This window comes from Manis javanica, chromosome 1 (genome assembly GCF_040802235.1).
Source record: "Manis javanica isolate MJ-LG chromosome 1, MJ_LKY, whole genome shotgun sequence".
NCBI lineage: Eukaryota > Metazoa > Chordata > Mammalia > Pholidota > Manidae > Manis > Manis javanica.
This window is the reverse complement of record NC_133156.1, coordinates 68,912,704-68,938,473: the sequence shown is the minus strand read 5'-3', so window position 1 is coordinate 68,938,473 and position 25,770 is coordinate 68,912,704. Positions and strand designations below refer to the sequence as shown.

Here is a 25,770-nt window from a genome sequence, read left to right as displayed (position 1 = left end):
GGTCTAGTGAAGTGCAATATCAGTTTGGGGAGGATTCCAAATTGAATTATTGATCTTTTAAAGGAAATACGTCTTCCTGGGAGAGGCAGGGGAAGATGAGCCAGCCTGGAAGAGAGATTCACCCAGATGAGCCTGCATCTGCTCTGGGAGACACACATGCTTTTATTGTAGATCTGCCTCTTGCAGACCTAAATAATTATGAATGAAGCAAATGTTGGGGTTAATGCTGTTGATTGTGGTATCTGGAGGCATGTTGACACTGGGAACCAGTGCCTGTGATTGGATCTTTGCTCTAGTGTTCACAGTCGGCAGGTATTCATAGGGCTTTTGTGTCGTTTTTAGGGCTTTTATTTTCTATAGAGTGAATTTCACATTTTATGCCAAAACTTGTGTAGTTGATTGTGCTTTTTGCATTTTATTTCTACTTCTAAATTTTATTTATTTTATTAAAAATTAGGGATAGAACAACAATAAAGAAAAGATAGCTTCTTGAGTAAGTTTCATCATTCCAAATCTCAATTCTGGACGAGCTAGGAATGTTATTGGCAGTATGGGAGGAGATTTTTACTTGCTTGAGATGTAATTTGATATACTATGTGGAATAATACTAACATTAAATATAAAATATTTTGGATGTACTGAGAAAAACAACCAGGGCTTCTATGAAGTGAGCAAAATGATCTAGTGTGGACCCAAGATTGAAAGCAGACATACCGTATTATGTACTTAGGAAAGGGCTTCCCTCTTAGCCCTCTTGAGGTCTGGAGAGCTCCTGGGTTCTGTCAATGATGTGAGCAGGCCTAACCAATGCACAAGGGAGGTCAGGGGTCTGCTTGAGGTCAGAGGCTCCATGGACAATTCCATCAGGGTTAGCTATGGCCGTTCCTGTTTTTTCTCCTTTGCTCTAATTATTATTCCACATGGCCTCCTGAGCCATGTATACCATGCTTCTGCAACACCACAGCAAGGCTTAAAAACACATTTAATCACAAACATATTCTTCCTATACTTCTAAACATGCTTAGCTTGCAAGAATGAAAGAAATGGTGGATTATTTAAGAGTGGCAAAAGGCTAACATTTCCTACAAAATTGATTTGGCAATACATCAGCTTTTTAAAGAGAGATTGATTTTTTTATATTAAACTGTGGTCTTGGTGATTTTGTTATGCACTGTTTATGGATGGAGAGGTGATAATGGGAAGAAGCAGGCTGATATATGCTTGCCCATATTCATCTAACTCTAAAATACTCAATATATCTTCAGCAATAAAGAAAAAATCCCAAGCAATAAAAAAAAAAAGCCCTCACATTAGGACTTTCCAAAGCTCAAACACATAAAAGTAATGAAAGTTAAAGATTCTGGATAGTCCACTGTACCTTTTAAAGCTGTCTGCTTCTGAGGTGAGAGCAATATGTCTACTTGGTGATCGTGAGCTGCTTCTGGGTCAGTTCTATCTCCGCCATCATTTGGCTTTGTTGAGGCAATCCTTTGGCACTCTGTTGGCTCCTGTTTAAAACTGGTTAGTCCAAGGTTTGTGGCATCTTGTTTACCATACTGGTCTGCATCATTGGTCAGTGTTTTATCAATAAGAAACACATTATCTGTAGCACACATTGAACAACTGAATTCACCAGTGTTTGGGAAGTCTGTTTGAAAGCAGAATTCATCACGATTCTCATTTGGTAAGTCTTCAAACTCTCTGTGGCATGCATTCTTTACCACTGACATCATCTGGGATTTGTCATTTTCAATATATCCCAGAGAGCTGGGTGACTCTTTAGGGTTTTTCATTCCTATGGGATGATTGGAATAAACTGAGCCTTCTTTTTCATTTTGAATAATTAATCTTTGCTCTAACTCATCAGTTATTGAGGTCGTGACTGGTGCTTTTGTTCTGCTGGAGGCTGCTGTCTCTGGATGACTTTCCCGGGACTTTGTTTGGCCCCGTTCCACAGTGCTGCGGTTGCTACTGCTGAGTGGGCTGCTGGCAGCCAGGCTGCTGGAGGGCACCGGGCTGAGAGGCACCCACTGAGCACTCTTCGTCGCCAGTAGTTGCTGTGCTTTCATACGAGAGTCACCATGTGGAATGACTTTGTTAAAGTCTCGGTCAGTCATATCAACGTGTTCTTCCTCATAGTCTTTCAAAAATTCAGCACATTGATTAAAGAAAAGTGTATCCCCAGGGGTTTCTTTAGGTTCTGAATGTGCTGTGGCCCAGTGGGATGGGCTGAATGGGGTGGAAGACTTTGGAGCATTCTGGCTGGAAGGGAAAGATAAAGAATGTGAGTTCTCACAGCCATCTGCAGGTGGAATTTTGCTGCCTTTGCAATAAGTGTTGGCTGCCTTTTCTTCAACGAGCTGCATGCTCAGAGAAGACGAAGGACAGAAGTCAGAGCCTTTGCCATCTTGAACTGGGAAGATGTCAGTAATGGTGCTTGGCAAGTAATTTATTCCTTCGGGGCTTCGTCGTATATCTGATTCTGATGTGATATTTTCTACTGTATCAAAGATGATTTTTCTCTCTCTATCCACATCCTTGGCATCCTCAAAAGGGATTTTACTTACATATGTATCACTTAAACTTGTGGTCTTTAGGGTATCATGTGAAATAAGAACATTTCTAAGAAGAATCTCAGTCTCACAGAAGTGTTTCTTTTCGGGGGTGTTCTGACTAATTTTAAACTTCCTCTGAGAGATGGCGGATTCCACCTTATTGTTATCTAAGGCTGAAGATAGTGTGTGAGGCTTATTCTTCTCCCTCTCAGGAGTTGAGCATAGAGAAATCACAACTTTATCAAAATTCTTCTTCACGGCATGCCAACAATCTGAGCTCTGATGCTTGTTTTCAAACTGCCACTTTTCTGGGGGCCTCGTATCAGAGTGTGCAGATGACTTGGAGCATGCTTTAGTACTGTGACTGGTGGAAATGTTTCTGTGTTTAGCTATTTTCCTCCTTATTTTAGGATAAGTTATATTAATTAAAATATTCTGTCTCTTACTCATGTATTTAACTTTAATTCCTTTCCCTACAATACTTACTTTGAGTGAAGGGCTCTCAGTTCTGGCAATTTCTCCTTCAGATTTGGATGGTGCCTCAAGTTTTAGTTCTTCTATCAGTATATTCTTAGATGTAGAGGAGCCGCTCCTAGAAGTGTAGGTTCTCTGAATGTGTCTGACAGAGTAATGCTGGTGACATTTTGGACATCTCTTTTTTGTTGGAAACTGCATTCCTGTTTCACAGAAAAATCTGTTTTTGATTTCTACTTGGACATTGAAAACTCCACATTTCACTTCTGTAATAATTTTGCCTTTTGCTGATTTAAAGGCTTCTACTGTGTTTGGGAAATCCTTCAGTGTAACTTTTCCTGATAATGACTCTTCACAGTCATTAAACATGACCACTGGTAAGACTTTTTCTAGTTGATGAGAAATGGATGAAGCAGAATCATTACTTTCCTTCTCCCTACTTATTTTGCTATAAGATGGAGGTTGTTTCTTATCTTTAGGGAGTAAAGGGGAATCCTGCTTTCCATTCACAGAAGCAGATGCACGCTTATCTCCATTTTTCTTAGATTTCCCTAATGCCTCAGTCTGATGAAACACAGCCTCTGAGGTATCCTCTTTTACTTCCTTTTCAAGATCTTTTATATTGTTTTGGCATGCCTGATGAGCAGACTGAGGTCCACCTAAAGAAAAATGAAGAAAATTTTCTGTGCTCATTTAGAGAAGATTCAGTATATAGCCTTTGTAAGTATTTTGAGTAACAGTTTTCATTCCTTTCTAGTATGTCAAGGTATTTTCCACAACAATTCTTTTCTAACAAATACCATATTTTGAATAAATTATCTCCGAATGCAGAATATCACTTGTTAGTTTTAGAAAGTAAGAATATAATTAAGTTTTACTCTAAAATGGAGACTTCTGAAATAAGAGAAATGAAAATTTCAGAGAAACTTTAAGCAAATACATTTTAAGACACTGCTTGCTAAAGAGTGAGTTGACATGATTGGGTGTTAGGGCATGGCATTGTAATACTGTAGGCTAAATCAAGCTTGATCTACTTTGAGATGGTACAACAAATAAAGATGTAGGTAAAGAGGATGGAGGGGATCTAAGTATGGCTTTTAAATAGGTCTGATAGTTTCCTTTCTTGGAGTTGGGGCTTTTTATAGGACAGAGAAGATGTCCTAGTGTTGCCAGATCCTCTCATTTTCCAGGGGCCAACTAGAGCCTGGACTTACTAGATTGTAAAAACTCCTAATTTCTCAGGGTTCATTCACATTTTTAAAAACCCTCTATAGATGGAGGCCAGTATAGTTAGGGACCAGTTTTGGCCCAGGATACACCAGCTTGTAATCTTTACTCCACTGCTATATAATGTTAGAATATTTTATTTGAGAAATTTGTGAACCTGAGCATGAGGTACCAGATCTGTGTAAAAACAATGGATGAAACACAAAGATCTCAAATTATATTTTAAACTATGCCTGAAAGAGTATTTGGAAAGAATAAAGAAGAATGGGCAACAAATAAATAATGATGTCATGGAGATCTGTAAATCAAGTATCCATATTTATAGAGAAAGGATATTTTTAATAAGTTGGTAGGTTAAAAATTAGAAAGGATTATTCATAATTATTTTAAATGTTCTTAATTTAAGTATTTAAATATGATTTTATATATTTGCATATTTTTAATATAAAATATAAAGAGCAAATAAACTCCAACCAGAAAATATCCTATCAAAATCTGGCTAGTGGTGGCATAGAAGTATGGGGTGCAGAAAAATAATTTCTGTTTCAGAATCAAATAGACAATTGTAGGTTTAGGAATTATCACTTTCCAGCTTCAGGAGAGGAAGTCAGAATATTCTGATCTACATATAGGTCCTTAAGCATAGTGAAGAAGTTCCTTAGTTATTCTAACCATGCCTGTTTGTCTCTCTTCTGGTTGGAGGGAATGATTTTTTTCATGGCAAGTACTGAAACAGTTTCCAGAAAGCCTGGTTACAATCTGAGAGCTGTAATGTAGAAGCGGTGGGAGAAAAGATATGGAGAAATCTCTCTCTAAAGTCCACTTACAGTTCAGCATGTACACGATAGTGGTTTATGGACTGACAGACTGCCTTCCAGAACTGTAGATACCAATTTATTCTTAAAATAACACCCTCTTGCCAAGAACAGTTCAGTTTATAGACCTCAATTTTATAATTTTCTAGTTATAGCCTCTATCAATTGACTACACTTTAGTTATTGCAGTAGGAAGACAGAACTGAGGTAGTTACATACTAATGCGTTGATAACAGATTTTAAGAATAGGCATTTTAATAACCTTTGAATAAGCAAATATTTTTATTTAAAATTTTATTATTTGCAATAAGTATCATTAATAATTAATGCAGAAGTGGATACATAATAACAATTGACCAAACTTCTAGGTTGTTTTGTAACATTTATATGCATTTATCTTCCTATTTTTATAGACATTTCTGTAATAAAGAACAAAGATCATAGGCTAGATAGTTCATTTTACATATACTTGTAAAACCAATGAACTGGACTTACATACTGTGGCATTCAAGATTTTCCATTTTTTATAGGCTTTTCTTCTTTTTCTCCTCATTCTGGGGAGCTGAGGGTCTTCAGCTTTCACTGTCCTTTGAAAAAAATAAAATTTGAAATTATTTTCCCCTCAGAATTTAGGTTTGATAAAATTACAGACTAAACTCATTTGCCAACTTGAAGGCATAGTATCTTTTCTGGTATCCCACAGTGTTCTCCTTTGAATACATTTTTCATTATAATTATATTTCCCTTTCCTGCTTAATTCTACTCCAACTATTTAGTGCATTGCATACCATGTGAACATTCAAATATATATTTTTTCATATTTGTAGACATTTAAGATGCAAGTTATAAAATCATATTGGTATAAATGAATTTTTTTCATATTCCAATTTTCTTAGCTTAATAGAAATATCTAATTTTTTTTGTGGTTGACCTATATTTATTATCATCAAACCTGTAGCCCTGCTAAACTAAGTAGGGATGGGGAGATGGTTGGCTTTCACTGCATTATCATCATATACACTGCATTTAAACATTATAAGATTGTAGAATTATTATTTCTAGAACTCTTTGTAGAAGAATCAATTCTTTGTAGAAGATCAAATTAATTCTTTATCTTTATTGTGAAATAAAAGGTTATTTTTGAAGATGTCTTAACTAATAGAAAGTGTAGGGGGAGATATTTAAGGGGAAGGCAGGCTCCTAACTTCCCTGGTATCTCATCAAGTAGGTCCCTGCCTGTGCTCAGAGCTCAGCCTGATTCAATTGCTTTACTTTTAGAGGATTAAACTGTCTGCAAAGATGCAAAGAGAAACCGCTTCCCATTGGGGCAGTTTGTTTTGAGTGTATTTAGGCAGCTGTACCTTTGGATCCCTCAGCAGAGAAGCTCAATTTTTATCTGTTTTACATATAAGTCAAATAAAATGGGGCTGCCTTATGGCCAGCGTTGGCATGAATTTACTTAAAATTCTTCGCAAGTCATTTCCCTCCTCAAAATCCCCCTACATCACTTTATGTGTTGATTTCAAAATCATTTTCCTTGATAAACTCTCAAAGTCTTGCAACTTCCTGAAAATTCCTTTTCCTAAGGCAACCTTTCTTATGTAGAGCAAACAACACTCATTTGGCCTCTTCCAATTATCCTTTTTATTCTCTTCCACAGGAGACACAGTTAAGTCCTATGGCTGACTAAGCAAGACATAATCCTTTCTTAGAAGGCCAGCATGGGCGTTGGGTTGCTGAGAGGATTACAAACATATAATTAGTATCTTTTTTTTTATTCCTGTTTTACACATACTGGATTTTCCAATTTTAAAAATGCTTCAAAAGCAGTTGACTAGGTTATTGATTATTTCTTTATGGTCCCAAGTAGTCTGAAGAGCAAAATGTAACCTGCTGCACTATCTTTACTGGAGAATACTCAGGACTTTGACTCAGAAGATCTGGGCTGTGGTCTGGCTCTGCTGCTTACTCAGCAGGTTGTGTAATCTCTGTGAGGTTGAATTTCATTCGCCTGTAAGATAGAAATGATAACAAATTCCACCTTACAGAGTTATCTTGAAGCAACACAATTGAAGATTATGTTATAAATGGTCCAAGTCAAATGGCATCTATCATTCTTAACTTTGTTTTAGAGTATGTATACATATCCATTAGAATATACACATAGAGTTGAGCAATGCCTGACATTGGGAAAATATCCATCATATCAGACCTGTAAGTGAATGCTTGGATAGAGCTGATCAAAACTATAAGCTTTTTATGAGCTAGAATATATAGAAGAAGGTTTCAAGATCATCTCATCCAAAGTTCTCATTTTACAACAGAAAAAATGATACCAAGAGAGTCTCTCCTTCCTATATCACATCAATAGTGGCAAATTTAGGGTTAGAACCCAGGCTGTAAGGAATAAGGCTAACTTTCTCTTTGAGTGGACACACATGGTATAGAAGGCCTGGGATTGTTTCTGATCATACAGATCAATTTTTAAAATCAGTTTGCACTCAATAAAAGGTAGCCTATAGTATGGGAGAATATATTTATAAATGATACATACAATAAGGTGTTAACATCCAAAATATATAAAGAACTCATATGATTCAACACCAAAAAAGCAAATAACCTGATTTAAAAAAAGGGTGGAGGACCTGAACAGACATTTTTCAAAAAAAGAAATAAAGATGGTGAACAGGCACATGAAAAGATGTTCCACATTGCTAATCATCAGAGAAATACAAATCAAAACCACAATGAGATATCACCTCACACCAGTTAGAATGGCCTCTATCCAAAGACAAGAAATAACAACTGTTGGTGATGATGTGGAGAAGAGGAAACCCTCCTATACTGTTGGTGGAAATGTAAATTGGTACAACTGCTCTGGAAAGCAGTATGAAAGTTCCTCAAAAAGCTTAAAATAGAAATACCATTTGACCCAGTAATTCCACTCCTAAGAATTTATCTGAAGAAAACAAAACCCATGATTTGAAAAAATATATGCACCCCTATGTTTATTGATGCATTATTTATAGTAGCCAAGATATGGAAACAACCAAAGTGTCCATCAATAGATGAATGGATAAAGAAGATGTGGTACATATACACAATGGAATATTATTCAGCCATAAAAAAGAATGGAATCCTGCCATTTGAGACAACATGGATTGGACCTTGAGGGTGTTATGCTAAGTGAAATAAGCCAAGCAGAGAAAGATAAATGCCATCTGATTTCATTTATTTGTGGAATCTAAAATATAAAAACAAAAACAAAATGAACAAAATAGCAGTAGACTCATAGACACTGAGAAGTGACTAGTGGTTACCATGGGGGAGGGGTTAGAATGGGTGGGTGGGGAGTGGAAGGGGGATAATGGGGCACAAAAATTCTTAATATAAGTTGGTCATGAGGAAGGTAGTACAGCATGGGGAATATAGCCAATGATTCTGTAACATCTTTCTATGTTGACAGATACTAACTGTACTAGTTGGGGTGAGGATTTAAAAACGCTGGTAACTGGTAAACCACTGTGTTGTATACTTGAAACTAATATAAAATTGTGCATCAACTATATTTCAATAAAAAAATTAAATAAAATCAGTTTGCACATTAGCTCAAAAAGAGCATAACAACTTTGTTCCAGGAAACTGAATGTACTATTGAATATGTACCTGATGTCTATCACAGAGCTTTACACATAATAGGGATCTAATAAATATGCATGAATAAATGAATTAGATGCATAGCCCCTATCTGCATCTCATTATGTTTTTAATGATGTGCCCTCTTATATTTCTAAATGTATTCTTTCCTTTTACTGTGTATTGATTTGTTGATAGCTAATAAAGTTTCATTTTTTTAACAAATATGCTCTGTAGTTCCATAATAGGCACCAAAGTCAGTTGATGACACTGCCTGGAATAATTGATGTAAGTCCCATAAGCAATCTATAAGGGGTGCTACAAATTCTATTTTATTTAAGTGACAGCAAACATTTTTCCCTATTAAACATAGCATGGCTGCAGCCACATTTTCTAAATTGATCCTGAGCAAAATAAAGAAGGGGTGAGAGAAGGTGCTACTCCGCAGCCTAGTTTCCTGTTTCTTTGTCCCTTGTGTGGGGACCTCTTCCTCTGAGATAGTCAATCACCTTATTCTCTCTCCAGCTTCTCTCTCTTTTTTTAGAAAGGGCCTAACACACTTACTCAAATAAAGTTTTTGAGGATTAAAGAATTTGATATTTCAAAAAATTTCAAAGTGGTCACCATTGCAAAAATTAAAATACTGTTGGATTTCCTCACACACAGATAAAAATTTTAAATTTCACATAGAGACACCACAATCATTTCAAAGGTTTCCTATAATGATTTATTAATATTTCCTATACTTTTAATAATAATTAAAAGTATCTCACACTTTCTTTTTCCACCTCCTATTCCCTTCTTCTCTTCCCAACCTCTAAAGGATGATTTAGACACATAATCATAGGAAATAGAAGCTGACTGAAATTCTCTCTGCTTTCCAATATTAAAACTACCAACTTCTTTGACTTGTATATATACAATCAAATCTCTTATTATGTGGATGAAGTAATGTTCCTGGGACCATTTTCCTGCAATTATTCTCCCGTATTCTACAACATCAGTTTCTGTCTTCCACTGCATCATTTCAACATACAAACATTCCTTGACCAGTCCATATACTATCACCTACCCTGTTCATCTTTGTAGCAATGCACCTTGAAGGAGTTGTCTGTATATTCTGACCCCACTTTCTCTGCTCACATTCTTGCCCAAACCCACTCCAGGCAGTCTGTTCTCCTCACTGCACCACTGAGAGCATTCTTGCCCCCGCCACCTGTGACATCTGTATTGTCAAAGTCAATAGTAGCTTCTTTGTAGTCATCCTATTCACACTTTCAGCAAAGTATCACTCCATTCCTCTTCAATCTATTTCTTTTTTTAGATTTTATGGTGCTACACTCTCCTGGCCTGTATTTTGCTCCACTGGCCGTTCCTTCTTAGATGTTTTTGCTGGATCTTCCCTTGCTCAGTCACTAAACTCTGGCATCTTCAGGATTCCTTTTGCTTCTTCATCAACTCTCTTAGCAAATCTCAGTAATTTACATGACTTTAAAAGCATCTATATAGATGATTCTAAATTTCATAATTCCACTCCTGAATTCTTCCCAAAATATCTAACTTACATATGTAACTGCCAAATGGACATATCTACTTGGATGTCTAATTGGAATCTCAAATTTATGTCACAAAGTGAGCTCTTGATGTCCTCTTGTCTTCTCCAATTTTTTACTCCCCTGAATCTTTCCAATCTCAGGCAACAGCTGCACCATTCATCTGGCTCTAATCAAACACCTAGATATCATTTTAACTTTTTTATTAACTTACTTTCCTCATCAAATCCACCAGCAAGCTTTCCCTACTCCATTCCTAAATATCTTATCCTTAATAGGTCCATTTATTTTCTTCTCTTCTATTGCTACCATCCACTTGAAGGCCCCCCCATATGTGTGTGTGTGTGTGTACTTTTAAATATATATATTTATATTCATAATTTAATTCATATATTCACATTTAATTAATAGTTTATGTATATTTTTTATAGTATATATCCTTTAAAAATATATAATATGTTTAAAAATCTGGACTACTGCAATAACTTTCTACCTGGTTTCCTTCTATATTTATATCCTTTGATTATTTGCATAGCAGCCAGATTTTTTAAATATATAAATTAAATCATGTCATCCTCCTGTTTAAAACCCTCTAATGGCCCCTTATTCTACTTTGAAAGAATTCTAAGCACTTCAGGGTATTTTTTAACACATATGCATGAAGTATAATATTATCCACAAATGAAATATATCACCACTAGACCTTGGGATATATATTGTGGTATCCATTCCACTATAGATATCCTGGATTTATATTTTTCATAAATGTTTATTCTGTGCAAAATTGGCAATAAAGCTCAGGAAAGTTGCCATGATTGCTGTTGTATATCAGCCAAATCCTATCACATTTGAGACCTTTATATTGGATTTTATAAATCTTTTTTCTAACTGGGCTTGGACTCATTACTATAATTCAGAGAAGAATGAGGAAAAAAGTAAATAGGCAATACTAACCATCTTTCTACTGAATTACATAGTGATACCATTATTCTAAGAAAACTGTTAGATGGTAAAGATTTTTTTTAAAGGTATTGTTAGAAAATTGTACTAGTGCCACTTTTCTGACAAATTACTTCAAAATTCTCTATTGTATTGCTAAGCTGAAACATTTCCCTTGGAACATTCAAAGGGAATGTTCTATAAGCAATAAGAAGAGAAAGATTCATAAAAGGGTAGATAATGATCACTTAAAATTCTAGAAGGAGACAAAATATGAAATAAATTCAGAAGGTTAAATGCTTAACTTCCAGGGTAGCATACCGACCAGTACTTTTTAATGCCCACTGGTTCCAGTTTAATGTAGAATTTGAAAGAAATCTTAGTGTATTTCTTTTGACTTCATTTTCTTGATTTTAACACAGAGGCTATGTTTTCTGTACTAAATACTTAAAGGAAATTTATACATGTAAAAGAACTTATAAAAAGTTCAAGTTTAAAAATTTTCAAAGAGAAGAAAATTCTCCATATACTTTTGAAAGTATATTTAAAGTGTACAAACTTGTCTTCTGTATTCCCAATTTTGAATGGCATGGATTTTAAACTATATTCTTTTGTCTTCAAATTTTTTTAAATTATGTAAAGCATAAGAGTTATATTGTAAAACAGCTGTTTTAGTAATGCCCATATATCACTTCAGACTTGCACTTAACTTCTATGGGGCTACAAGGATAAAACTTTACAAACTTAGTTGCCGGGCAGTAATTCTTAATGAATTACATGCTGGTGTCTTGAAACTTAACAGTTTTAGTTAAGAACGTTTAAAGGTGTCTCGGTGCTATTGCAAATTGTTCTTCACACCTTAACTTCCTTTCCTCTGGAGAAAACATTGAAGAGTAAATGTATTTAAATTTATATTTATATAGATTTACATGGATAAAGTTTTAGAAATTTTTAGATTAAAGTATTTAAATAGAAATATCCAGATCTCACATCCAGTGAAACCAACTTTTTCCTTTCCCCCAGCACACAATGGGGCAGGTTGTTGAAGCTCCCAGGGACCTTGTGCAAAAGACACTTTTGGTGATCATTAGAGCATAAATCCGCTAAGGTCTTGATCTCAGAAGAATAGATATAAAAGAACCTCAATACTAAAATAATTATCTTTAAACATAACCTTTGTTGGGATGACATCACCCTGTCTGGCCCATAATCGATCAAACATGACTGAATAGAAGAAGGAAGTCCACACTATGCAAATTGAAGTAGAATCTCTGCAGAAATGAAATACAGATAGAAAAGAGCATTGTGCAGTGTGGAATTTAGTATTGTTATTACTATTATTAATGTTTTAAAAACTGGGTAAAGAAAATGTTATATTAGTAAGTGAAAAGAAAATTGAGCCTAATATTTAATAAAGTTTGAGACAGTAAGTAATACCAGCAAAGAAGGGAAGGGTGAATTGAAAATGAAAACTCCTTACAGGTCCAGAAGGGTCTACCTTTGTTTGTCTGAGGGTGTGTAGGTGTGAGATCATCTACCAAACTCCCTTTTTTCTTTTTATCAGAGGAAACAGAGATGAAGTAATTTGCCCAAGGAGACAGCATGCTGAGATGCTGCTTCACTTCTTTTTCCACCATGGCAACACTCTGAAAGTGAAGATATTTAAATAAGATTTTTGAAAGATTTTTCTTGTTTTATTGTGTTAAATGTAGAGGTTGTTCCTGACATGCTTCAGGAATGCTTTCCTCTCTTTCTTATAGAATGATTCTGGTGAAAGGAGTTAATTTATAATTGGGAAAAGCCAGGATACTTCCCACAGAATACTTCCTTAAGAATCCGGCACTCTATGTTATGGGCTCATGGTACTGAGCTAGACTTAATGAAAAAATGTGAATAAAATGTGAACTTCAAGGGGTTTTCGGTTTAGCACAGGGATTCTTAAACTTGAGTGTACTTAAGAATCACTGAGCTACTGGCTAAAAATGTTGATTTGGGGCCCCACTTTAAAGATTTGTATTCTGAAATGGGGCCCGGGAATATGCAATTCTAATAAGCACCTACCCACCCCCTTGTACACACACCAAGTGATTCTCATTCAGAAGGCCTGTTGAAGCAGATAAAATTGGATAGGTGGAATGGAACCTCATTCAGAAAATCTTTAATAGCCTTAAGATTTCAGACTAGGATAGTCCTGAGAAAACTTGTAATGAATTCAGTTTCACCTCATTCCACCTCATTTTCCTCCTCTCCCAATTGGTACACACTAAGGCTTAAGTTTTAATTGTTTTTGTTTTGGTTTAAGCACAGATTCTTTTTCTGTATTAGCAAGCTTCTAGGAAGAAAGCTCCTTGGGAGATCACTATTTTTTCTCAGCCCAGTGTAGAGGCTTTACCCATTTATGTACTAAACTAATCTTAGGTGATAACTCCCCAATATCCTTCTTTTATTTTGTGCTAACCATTGTTTGTGATAAAAATCTAGCAAGTCAGACTAGCAGTCCAGGGCCACTAGACTACGAATATGCCATATTGTATTTCTGATTGCCTGTGGTCACATTTGTGTTCTCAGAGTCAAAAGGTTCCTATAATTTGGGTTTGACTTTGCCTATAAGAGCTGAAATGGTTGGCTGGTACATGGGGGACTGCAGTATAGTTAGATGTTCAGAAAGAGGGTATTTGGGAGGGTGAATGAGTAGCTAGAGCTTGCCCTTCCTATTTATGATAGTGCACCCAACAGTTCAGCTCTTCAGAACTCCAATATTTGTTGGGCATGGTTCTTTACACCTCTAGTGAAGTATCTTCCTGAGATTAAGCCAGACCCATGGCTACTCCATTTAACCTGAATTGAGTCAACAGAGCTTCAGAGAAAATTTACTTTTGGGCCTATCAAAGGTAGATGCAACACCCCAGTGCCTTAGATTATCCCAGTTGCCTGAGGAATCACTGCACATGTGGGCCAAAATGTAGGAGCCACAAGGACAAAGAACTTGTTTACCTTATACTTTGATGTGTTCCTATTCTGTATGTGTGGAAAAGCACAGTAGTTAATAAACATCTATTAGAGGAATGAATGATTACAACTTGCTCTATTGTTTCCCAACCTCAGTCATTTGTGTACTATAATCATGATTTTTACTACTCCCATGGAATATCTCTGCTGTTACTTGCTTAATAATTTTATGGCTACTTAAATTTTTTACTTTAGCTTTATGTTAGACAATAATATATGTGAAATTCTGGGTTGTAGCTAATACACATTAAAACAGAAAACAAATAACAAATAAAAATAAAATATTTTTATCTTGCATCACTTAAAACTAGTTTGCATACTAGCAGTGGTGTCTTGTTTTAGAAGGTTCAGTCATACTCTATGTGCTATTATCATGACATTAGACTAGAAATCCCTGAAGCAGTATATTTTGCTTTGCTTCATTTCCTCTTTGGCTTCAGAACTACTGTTAGAGTACAAGTTTAGCTAATCCCAGGTGCAAAATGATGGATGAATTAAATATCACTGTCTGAAGAGGAATCACCCTTTTCAGCTATAATTAGAACCTAGACTTAAATTTTTAATTTTTTTGTTTTAGCTACTCTAAAGTTTTTTTCAATGGCTAGGTCTGAGAAATCTGTATTATGGTTTTCCCCTGCTCTGGCCTTGACCAGCACAAGGATTTTCAGAGTCTATCTTGAGAAACCCTTTTCCATTCACTCAGTTCCATGTGACATTTGACATTATTCCTTTTTGGCTAATTATACTGTCTGCAATTAGCTAGACAAGAGGTGACAACTTCAACATTTATATATTTCAAATAATAAGTTTATTAAACAGGTGTAGTTCCATTAAGATGAAGAAAGAGGAAAAATAAAGCACAAATGTGCACTTAAATATGTCATAGATACTTGTCAAAGTTAGCAGAATAATAGGCACCAAGGCTAATTGAATAGATCTCAGGGAGTACTTTTTCCTGCTGAAGACTTTCCCTTACCTATTAATTACATGAAGAATGCCTTTGAGTTTTCTAAAGAGGAACGCTGTCTCTTTTTTCTCTTATTGAAGTGGAGCCACACTACTTCAATAACTGTGTTACAGAAGAGCCATGCTTCTCTGAAGAATTAATAATTGCTGAATTACCAACTCTTGATGAGTTTCAATGACATTCTTTTAATTTTGAAGCATTCAGCCTTAAACCTCAGTTTGGAGAAGTGTTTGAAATACACTGTGCCTCAACTTTCATACAGAACTTCTGCATGTAATTCCCCCAAACATGAAATCCCTGATTCTTTTGATGAGCTGCCTTACTGCTCAAAGGTAGATATCACCAATTCAGACACCAGAGTTTTTGATTGCTCAAAACAGAAAATGTGTAACAGTTCATTCCTTTCCAGCCTAGAACCAAGGAAAACCACTGATTTCAACCACTGCTTAATTCTGAAGAAATCTCAAGTAAATACTTAAAAGCACTCAAAATACTTCTTCCTAGCCCCGAAGCCAAACTGTTTTACTCACAGTAGCCTAAAAAGTAATCTCATAGGTGGAAAGTTACTTCTACTTCTTCAAAACATTCAGAAGAAAGTAATGAACATATAGCAGTGGTGGTATTAAATGTTTTAGTGGAATGTTATCATCAGCTATTAAGATTTTTTTTTAATTTTTAATTTTTAGTAATATTTAGGGTACTTTGGGTGATTTTAAATTTCGTTACTGGCTTAGAATTCCTAATTTAAGTTAACTTAAATTACCTTGAAATTACTTGTGTTATCTCTGAAAAAATAATTTGACAAGAATATTAATGTAAACAAGGTGTAAGGATTTCAAAGAGACTTCAGTCAAAAGATTTAAAGGAGTTACCATCTCCAGTTATTTCAGGATCACCATTTTAAAACATTTTTATGTTGACTTTTTCACTAAAGAAAATAAATTTCTGTAGCTTAATCCAAACTAATGCATATTTTTGAAAACAATAAAAACTTATTTAGAAATGTTCTATGCTTGTTTTCTGCTGACCTTCCTCTTACTTGGCATGTGCTATTTGTGTGCTATAGCTTTGCCCAATATCATAAAAGTATAAATTGCAGTCTGTCCAATGAGGAGGGAATGAGAAATTATGTTTAGAATTAATCTCCCAGGTTAATTTAATTGCTTTATGATTGGGTTTATGTTGGGCAGATAATCAGTACAAACATTTTGTCCCATCTCTTAAATTCATTGAAGTCTGGGCAGTCTCATGAGATAAGAATAACGTATCAGTGCATTTTGTGTAGTGTATATCTTTGTACGTCAGATCACATTCAGAATTTTTATTCTGCTTTTTGCAAAAGTAATCAGGAACCAGTCATGAAAGAGAAATCATAGCTGATTAGAGACTTGAGAATATGACTCATCATAGTTAAATTCCTGGTGTGTCATTTTAAAGACCTATTTGAAAACTTGGTTATTGGATGATTTTCCCCTGAAGAAAAGACACCAAGACTATTTTATGAGCATACAGATTGTAATTTCATCACATAGTTACTACAGATTTCTTTGAGAAGTTAAATGACTTTACATAAGAAAAAGTGAATTGCCAGCAACTGAGGGAAAAACAACAAAAAAAGTAGACAATAGAGATATAATTTTTCAGTTTACTTTTCAAATAAAGGATTTTAGGATACTTAGTGTTATGGTGCTCTGAACTGTTTAAATTCTGGGGGATGAAAATGGGAAAGGTAAGAAGGACTGGCTTAATTCTTGACGGCGAGAGGAATTTTTGATTTAAATATATGTTGCCATCAAAATCTTGGAACATATTTAAGGATCAACTGACAGTGAAACTGCAAATATATTATTTTGCAAAGTTTGATTTGGTATTATTTATACAAATGATATCAGCCAGGATATTTGTCTATGAAATTGGTCTAAATCTTGGAGTAACTGCTATTGTTATAGAAAAAAATGTAATCTTCACAGTCTTTTTCCTTGAGATCAGGTCGTAATATTTTGGGTGACTAATATGTTTCAAAAATTAAAAATATAAACACATGTAAGTAAAATTAAATATAAAAGTAATGAAGAAAATTTCTACAAACTAAATGATATGAGAAAATCATTTTGGTGATTAGTAAATTTAATGCTGCAGTGGAAACAGAGTATAGGATTTCAAAACAAAAAGTATTGCTTTGAAATGAAACTGACCCTCCCTGAATTCAGAATGAATTTTAATTCTGCTCTCAAGCTTAGGTTGTCAGTTGCATTTTCCTTGCTTTCTAAATGCACAATTTATTTCAAATAACCAAATTAGGATATGGATGGTGGCTATTCAAATGTGCATATGATGTCTTTCTTAGCATAAATAAAAGGCTTAAACACATTATTTAGAATTTTTTGGATGTATCCATCATCTCTGTTTGGTAACAGAGCAAGTTACAAACAGCTGTTGGATTTTTCGTGACTGGAAATAAATGTTGTCTTCATATATAACATTCAAATACTTTTCCCTTTGCTATCATCCTTGGCAAAACAACTAATTTAGGACAGCGAGGATTAAAATGGAGACTACTTCAAAATGGCAAAAAAAAAAAAAAAAAAGGTAAAAAGAACATATAATCAGCTCACCTGGGTAAAGCCTTCATAAATCCTCAGCTGTGAAGGAGACATGGATAAAATGCAAGTATGTATTTTGAAAGGCAAGAATATGTTGTAAGGATCTGAATACTGCTTGCTCTACCTGGGATTTATCTGGGTTATCTTAATCCAAAATCTGATTAGTATATTTAATCTTAATGCAATGTCAGGAATGATCTACCAACCTTTAATCAGTCTATTAATATCTGTTTTAATCATTCGTAACAGTCTGTTTATTTTCAAATAAACTTTTGGTGTACATGACTCACTGTGTGCTTTTGTGGCTCAGGAGCTTAGAGAGGAGCACATATGAAACACAGCTATGTTCATGTGGTGCAAATGAAGTGGAAGAAATCCAAACAAAAACGAAAACTTAAATGACCTAGTTTGGCTCTTTACATGGGTATGGTTAATTATCAGGTCATTAATTTATCTTTGTGTGGTAGATACAGGGGTAGAAGCAGGATGGCGTATGTACAGTGGAGGCTGTAGACTTTGATTAGGAAGATTTAAATTTGAGTCCCAGTTTCATATCCTATGTTGACCTTGGGGGAGTCATTTGACTTCTCTTAGACTCTGTGTGCTCAGTGGTAAAATTGAGATAAAAAATAAAGGCCCTGATTTATATTTTTTGAAATCCAATGAAGTATGTAAATCAAAACATAGTTTAGAAGTACTGTTTAGAATTGTTAAATAAGTGAAACTCTTCTTTTTAACCTGTAGCACATGATATTGGTCATAATCAGGTGATCTTTAATGAATGTTATTAATGCCTAATAAAAGTTTAGACGGTTTTTGTGACTTTTTGTAAGAACATATATATACAGGGTAAGGGAGAAAGGGAAGTGATGAAAGTTGAAACTGCAGAGGTAAATTGCTATGCTAAGGAAATTGGAGTTTACCTTTTGTCCAAAAAGGAGTCGTTTTGAATAAATTTAAGTAAGGGAAAGACTAGATAAGATTGCCCCTAAGCAAGATCTCCTTGGCTGCATGCAGTATGAAGAGTGAACTGGGAGCAAAACTAGAAATAGGAAGACCAATTTAGGAAGCTGGTGTAGAAACAGGTGAGCAGCCTGAAACAGGATGGCAGCAGTGGAGACAGAAAAGAGTGGGAAGGAGAGGGAGAGATACTGCATTTCAGAAGTATTAAGAAGTAAAACAGATAGGATTTGGAGTCTGTATGGCTGTTGGGTGGGGTACAGTGAAGGATAAAGCAGACAAGGATAATAATTCCCAAAGTTCCATGCTGGGCAACTGCAACACTATTGAAATAGGGACACAGAAACAAGAACATGCTTGAGATAGAAAATGTCTTAGTTTTACATATGTAGTATTTGGGAGGCTCTGTGATGTCTAAGTAGGTATGTCTAATACACAGCTGAAGATAGAAATTTGGGAACCAAATAAGCAGTGAAGGTCTCATAGAAATGTCCATAGTAACACAAATAGAAGGACCAATCTGAAAAATGCCCAAATTAAAGGGACTGAAAAAGGAAATTCAGACTGGACAGGTTTTTCTCAATAATGCAGCATTAAGAAAATCCTGTAAGATAGCTCTGGTAAGTGGGAAGATAAAAGGATTTGGAGTGAAAGATTCAAGTCTTGGCTCTATTTATTTACAATATGACTTTGAGAAAGTTAACCCTTTTAGCCAATTATAAGTTGGGTGTGGTATTAATATGCATTTCATAGGATTCTTCAAGTATAAAATGAAATAATAATTGTCAGTATTCTTCATATAAGGTCCTATGTAAATATGGTTAGTATTATGAGAATAAGCTAACCAAAGAGTTATGTTTTCTTAGGAACTTGTTGTAAATAGGGAACCGTAAGTAGTTCTTAGAAATATATTGGAAAGAAAAGTCAAAAAATAACTTTTACATAGTCCAGATATCTGAATTTGAATTAAATCTATTTAATACTGATGTTAGATAGATATACTGAGCAAATATATATATATATACTTTTCATGATGTGAAACAAAAAGTATTTTACATGATAACTATTATTATCATAAGAGAATGAAAAATAGATTTATTCACAAGGATGTATGATCTGGCTTGGAACTATAAAAAAAGATCAGTATGTCAAACCTAGTAATTTGTATAAAATAAGAGTATTTTTCTGAAATAATCATTATTAGATACCTCTAAGTCATGAAAACTTGAGTTCCACATAGTATGTGTATATTTTCTCCTTTCATCCTCGACAGTGGAAAAACACACGGTGCTCCTACTGGCTTCCCACTCGTGGCTACATTTGACAGAATCCCTCACTGTGATGCACAGAGGATGATGGTAAAGACCAGTGCAGCCCAAGGTTTGAATTTTCACGCATCGTTAGAGCATTTTATTTGGTGTTCCAAATCCTCTGTTTGGCACTAATGCATTCAAACTTTTTTCAAAAACACAAATCCAGCAATAAAGCAAAATAACTGTAAGCAGCAAAGCCATTGGATAAATGGCACTTTGTTACCTCGACTAACAGAGACGACTTTAGCTTTCTGCTATATGAAGTGAGTAATAAATATCTGTAACTTGCTCTACTGAGGTGTTCAAAACATCATTCTGCTCCAAAGACTACACTTCCAGGTTAGAGTAAAATGGGCAAGATAAAAAGTAAACAAACTTTAGATTAGATCATTTGTCTACTTACTCTGTCCTAAAATAGATACAAGTTTCACTTTCAATTTCTACTCTTGAGTGGAAACTCCAATTTATTCAAAATGAAATTATTTAACAAGTTAAGTGGTTAGAAGAATGTTCTTAATCCATCAGGGGTGAGACAATGAGGTGTTCTGTATCATTCCGGTAAGTGCAGGAATGGAAAACCGGAACTTTTTTTTTTCATTCTTTATGCTGTAGTCTTGTCTATTTGTTATCAGACTTATAGTTAGAAAGAAAAATGTTTCCATTAGAAAAAAGACTTCTTTTAACTTAAAATCTGTTTTAACATTTCACAGTTGCCCCCACCATCTGTAGAACATCATTATAATGGGAACTGTAAAAAGGAGAAATATCCACTGTCCAATGCTATGGCAGTTGTCTACTTAGCAATAAGAGAGAAATGTATTCTTCAAGGAATAAAGAAAAGTTAAAAGTGCTACTTTTGTCAGAGTACAATTATATGTAGACATACTTCAGTGAAAACAGAATGAGGAATTTGCCTGTTAGCCCAATTAACATATCCAAATGTTCAATTTATAGTTGCAAAAATTGTTCCCAAGCAATAAAAGAATTCAAGTTTCTGACTACCCATTTTTCCTAAGCCATCTTTATTACTTGGATACGTTTCCTTTTGATCATTTCTACTGTTGGCAAATAACTGAATTATTTGAAAATCCACTGTATAAACTACACTCCCTTTTAGAAGCTGTTTTGAAGTCTATCTGAGTGTCTTGGGAAGAAAAAGGACAAGGTATAGTTGACCTCAAGACCTAGATCTTTTATGTTTGTAGACAGACACTCCTAATTTTGCACTCTGGATTGTCTTAGTTTTCTACTAGAAAACAGACCTTTTAAGCAAAGCACATAAATAAATTTCACTCAACACCATTCCTTCCACCTTGCTTACACATATTCAGAACCTAATAACTAGTTCTCATCCGAATAAAATTTGTACTGTGGAAATTTTACTCTAAATAATAATGGATGTGCTTTATAGAACATTTTCACCTAATATTTTGCTATATACATATTTGTAACACAGTTTTAGGATGAGTTGTCTGCTCTCTTTATGAGATTTAATTAAGTTTATTTGGCTTAAACAAACTTAAACTTTCTCCTCCCATCTCATGGTCTCACCCACTGTTGGTCCATTATTTTCTGTCTTCTCCCAAATCCCTGACCTCATCTTGAAAGAGTAACTGAATCATTTTTCCAACTACATGAAATATGTGGGATTCTAATTCTTTCTAGTCCTTCCATGAACAGTAAACAAGTAAAAAATTCAAAATGCTATGATTGGTAATATTAGGCAAGGAATAAAAATAAACATTAGACTATTAGATATATAACATTAGATATATATATTAATTTTGAACCTGAAGTTAAAAAATTGTGTATGTGTGTATATATGTATATGTCTGCTGTGTGTATGTTTATATATGATTCCAAACTATAAAATTAATGATTTAAATAAAAAATTTAAGTCTTCCAAATATGGACTTTTTAAAAAGCTTTTCTATTTTTTATTTATGCATTATTAATTATAAACTGGTTACGATGACTGAAATACAGTTTTCCCATTTTTCAGAAGGCATTTATCAAACATATTAAAAACACACATAACACAAAACAGAAAATAGGTAAATATTTTAATGTAGAGTTACCTCTATTTCCATTAGAATACATTCGTGGCACTTGAACTTCTATTATTTCTTGGCTATTTCTTCTATTTACATATAGCTATTCACCTCTCAGAGGTTAGCAAATGAAAGATTATTAAAACAACAATTTATGTAGATACTGATTTTCCCTGAGTACAGGATTAAATATCTAAAGCTGAATTTATAAGTACATTTTGTTGATACTTTATATTTCACTTTGCTATCCTAACATTATGGAAACCTTCAATTTCTATGTTGCTAGATCTTAGAATCTGTAAGTATTAAGAACACATTTAGACTAAAACTGGACTTCAAGTCATATTTCATAATAGTCATACTTCATAATAAGGCATGTGATTTTCCCTATACTTATATAATTCAAATTTTACTGTGTATCTAGTATCTAAATGTTCTGTGTAAGTCTTATTATTGTCTAAAGTCTTAATATCAATACTAAGAAAATCATTGATCATTAGTAAAATAAAAGTTTTATCTACGAAAGTTATCTTTTAAGTGAATTTTAGTATCTAAAATTTTAGTAATTTTTGGTAAATCAGTCTATTCTTATTAAGCCTTATTTTAATTTATTCTACATATACTTTTAGTAATAGTTTCTACTTCCTGTTAAGGGGAGAGGCTTACACAGTGTTATACAGTACAGACTGTTGTAATTAGGTTACTTATTTGTATTAACAATTATAAGTTGTAATTGTGTAACTTTCATCAATTAATTAATTGATTGGATTAACTTTAATGGGTTAAATTAATTAAATTCACTTTTTAAGATTCTCTTTTCCTTATTTATAAAAGGGCAGTAAACTATATTTACTCTCCTTAAGGGCTCTTCCAGCTCTAACATACAATAGTAAAGAGCTAAATCATATACATTTATACACTTATGGACTACCCTTTAAAACAATTCAAAACAGCTTTGTAAAATATGACAATTCTATGTTGCAAAATTTGAACTACTACAATTTACTTCCTCTAGAGTCTTATTCAGTTCAAAGATACACTTACTTTTATAGCCTTAGAATATGTTGAAAACCAAGATGTCATATTTAATAAGATATTATTAGTAATGATTACATAACTTTTTATAATGCAAATACATTCCTTATCACAAAATGACATAACAGTGTTTTTAGTAAATATGTAAATCTATTTGGGATCTATTTAATATCTGATCTTTGAGGAGAATTCCTTTCAAGTATGTTTAATTTCATTGAAAAAGCAGAGATCCTGATTTGTCTTAAGAACAATTTTGAGTATAACAGATAAATAGATATATTAATTTAGGTTTAAGGAGGGGGTTCTAGAAACGATGGTATTGGTCTCATTAGCTCTCCTTTCATGAAGGTGTGGTATTCTGATTACCATAGTTGTTAAATGGACAATTCTTAACACGGATCAAAATAGACTAGCACAACACACACGGTAATAGTACCATTGCTAGAATAATGAAACTAGAAGAAAAAAGATTACAGTAGGAAGATGGGCAAAAATCAACTATTGACAACTGAAAGGACTTTTGTGATAATGAAAAAACTAAAAAGGAGCTCAAAATTCATCCAAATTATTTTGTCTCATTTCTCAAAAAGAACTTTAGTGGTTGGGCAAATGCTTGTAAGAAGTGCTAGAATTTACACTTATTTACATTTTTATAATATACTTCTTTACAAAATTATTTCTTATTAGAAACATGGTTTTGTGAGATAAAACTATAGAGCACAACCAAAGAAAAACAAAAAGTATGGAGAAGGCTAACTCAGATTTAACAAAATTTGAAGCAATGTTGTAATTTATAAAACATGAATTCTGTGGTTAAGATAGAAAGTACACTTCAAAAATATTTCAAACAGCCAATATGATATTTTGAGTTGTGATACTCTACAGAGGGCTGAATATTTCTAATCTCACTTGAGGAACAAGTGGCATTAGAAATCAATTAACACTCAAAGTCTAGTTATTTGACTTAGAGATTGGGGTTCATTCCAATCCAGTGTTTGATTAACTGATGTGCAATAGCTCGGCTTGGTGGAACAAAGAATGCCTGCTGCTTCCCTTTGGTCAGAACATCCACAACCTAAAATACACCATAATAAAATGTATTAGGATTTCAATACTGTCATACTTAAATACTATTTCCATGCTTATATAATTCAACTCAAATGTGAAGGCTTTTATAGTGAATAACAACAGTGGAAAGGGACAACATCTATATCCAACATGCAAAATCTAGTGCAGTATTTTTGGTTGCTTCAGTGAGTTAGTGATGTAATATTCTAGAAAGGCATATTCCCTTATGATAATAAGGTTATAAAAAAAGAAAGTTTATGCTACACGCTTATTTTCAAAGTGAAGTCAACTTTTGAGATGGGTTCCCTTTCATAAGATCCTGAAGAAAATCTAATTTATACTTTTTGAGGCATAAAAAATAATTAATTTTGTTTAGGCAAAGTCAGGTCTTTCGGGTCTTCACTATTGTGGTATATCCATTTGTTTTCTATGTAAGTACTTTGGGTCATGCAAAACTCGAACAGCAATTTATCTTTTATTATATTACTGAAGGATGATGTTCTACAAAGTTCTTGTGAGTGTACCTTTGTTATATAGGTTTGTCATTCTTCTCCTAAGCACATTTCAAAATGAAGAATTTTTCAAAAATTATATAATCATTTTTACTGATTTTTTGAGAGCTACTTGTTTTGCTATATACAAAAATATAAAAACTCTAAATTATATTCCTGTTCCTCATCTCTGAAATAATATCTGCGTAGTTTAAGTTCATTAAAAGTATCATTCATCTGAAGGAATGGCATTTGAAATTAGAAAATGGCATGGAATCATCATCACTAGAAAATTGTCACAGGATGAGTTAACACAGGATGTATCAATTATACTGTAACCCACACATGATGAGAGGGACATAGCCATTCATTCAACTTGTGGACAACATGTATCCTTGCTGCATGCCCAAACCGATACAGTCAGAGAACAATCAATAGAAGGAGGAAATTAAATTGAACTTTACCTGTTCTCTAGTGAACCAGCGGGCATCCTCTATTTCATTCTTGTCAACTTTAATTTCTGTAGACACTGCCACAGCTAAGCAACCAATCATTAAGGAGGAGGGCATTGGCCATGGTTGACAAGAGACATACTGAACATGGCCAACTTTGACTCCACTTTCCTCTTCTACTTCTCTCCGAACGGCATCTTCTATTGTCTCCCCTAATGAAATGGGGCAGAAGAACAAGCGCCTGATGAACATGCCTCGGACATTTTATGCTCTGAACGGTGCAAACATTTGTAAATCACTTTGGACAGAAACCCAATTCAAAGAATCAGAAAGGAGAAGGCTAAAACTTAGATTGGAATTCAAGAAAACATTATTTCTTAAAAGTATATGACCACATACAGAATCAAAATGGCAAGAAACTTTTCATTTCTAATTGGTCCATATTTGTTTGTTACATTAAAAAATTAGTAACATGTACAACTATCAAGCACCTACTATTGGCTAAACACTATGTAAGCATTTTATATATTATTTATGTATTATCATTAGTCATAAATGATCATTGCAAGGTTTTTATAAATGGCTAGCCTTTTCATCACTAAAATCCTGAAACAGATTTTTC

The 25,770-nt window shown here is 34.0% G+C and overlaps 1 protein-coding gene across 13 annotated transcripts in view; it reads right to left on the bottom strand.

Annotated features, from left to right (window-relative positions):
- The window catches only part of NUDT12 (nudix hydrolase 12), a 130,162-nt gene that overhangs the window by 93,419 nt on the left and 10,973 nt on the right, over nucleotides 1–25,770 (bottom strand). For 6 of the 13 annotated variants that reach the window (XM_037011952.2, XM_073233266.1, XM_037011954.2 and 3 more), the window contains 2 exons: nucleotides 25,161–25,360; nucleotides 21,963–24,212 (listed from right to left, as the gene is read on the bottom strand). In XM_037011952.2, coding sequence (XP_036867847.1) covers nucleotides 24,102–24,212; nucleotides 25,161–25,360 — 311 coding nt within the window. In that variant the 3' untranslated portion in view covers nucleotides 21,963–24,101. Of the gene's footprint in view, nucleotides 1–1,378; nucleotides 3,689–5,566; nucleotides 5,659–21,962; nucleotides 24,213–25,160; nucleotides 25,361–25,770 lie in introns of those variants that run through there. The other 7 variants (XM_073233232.1, XM_073233227.1, XM_073233241.1 and 4 more) reach the window with 3 other exon arrangements.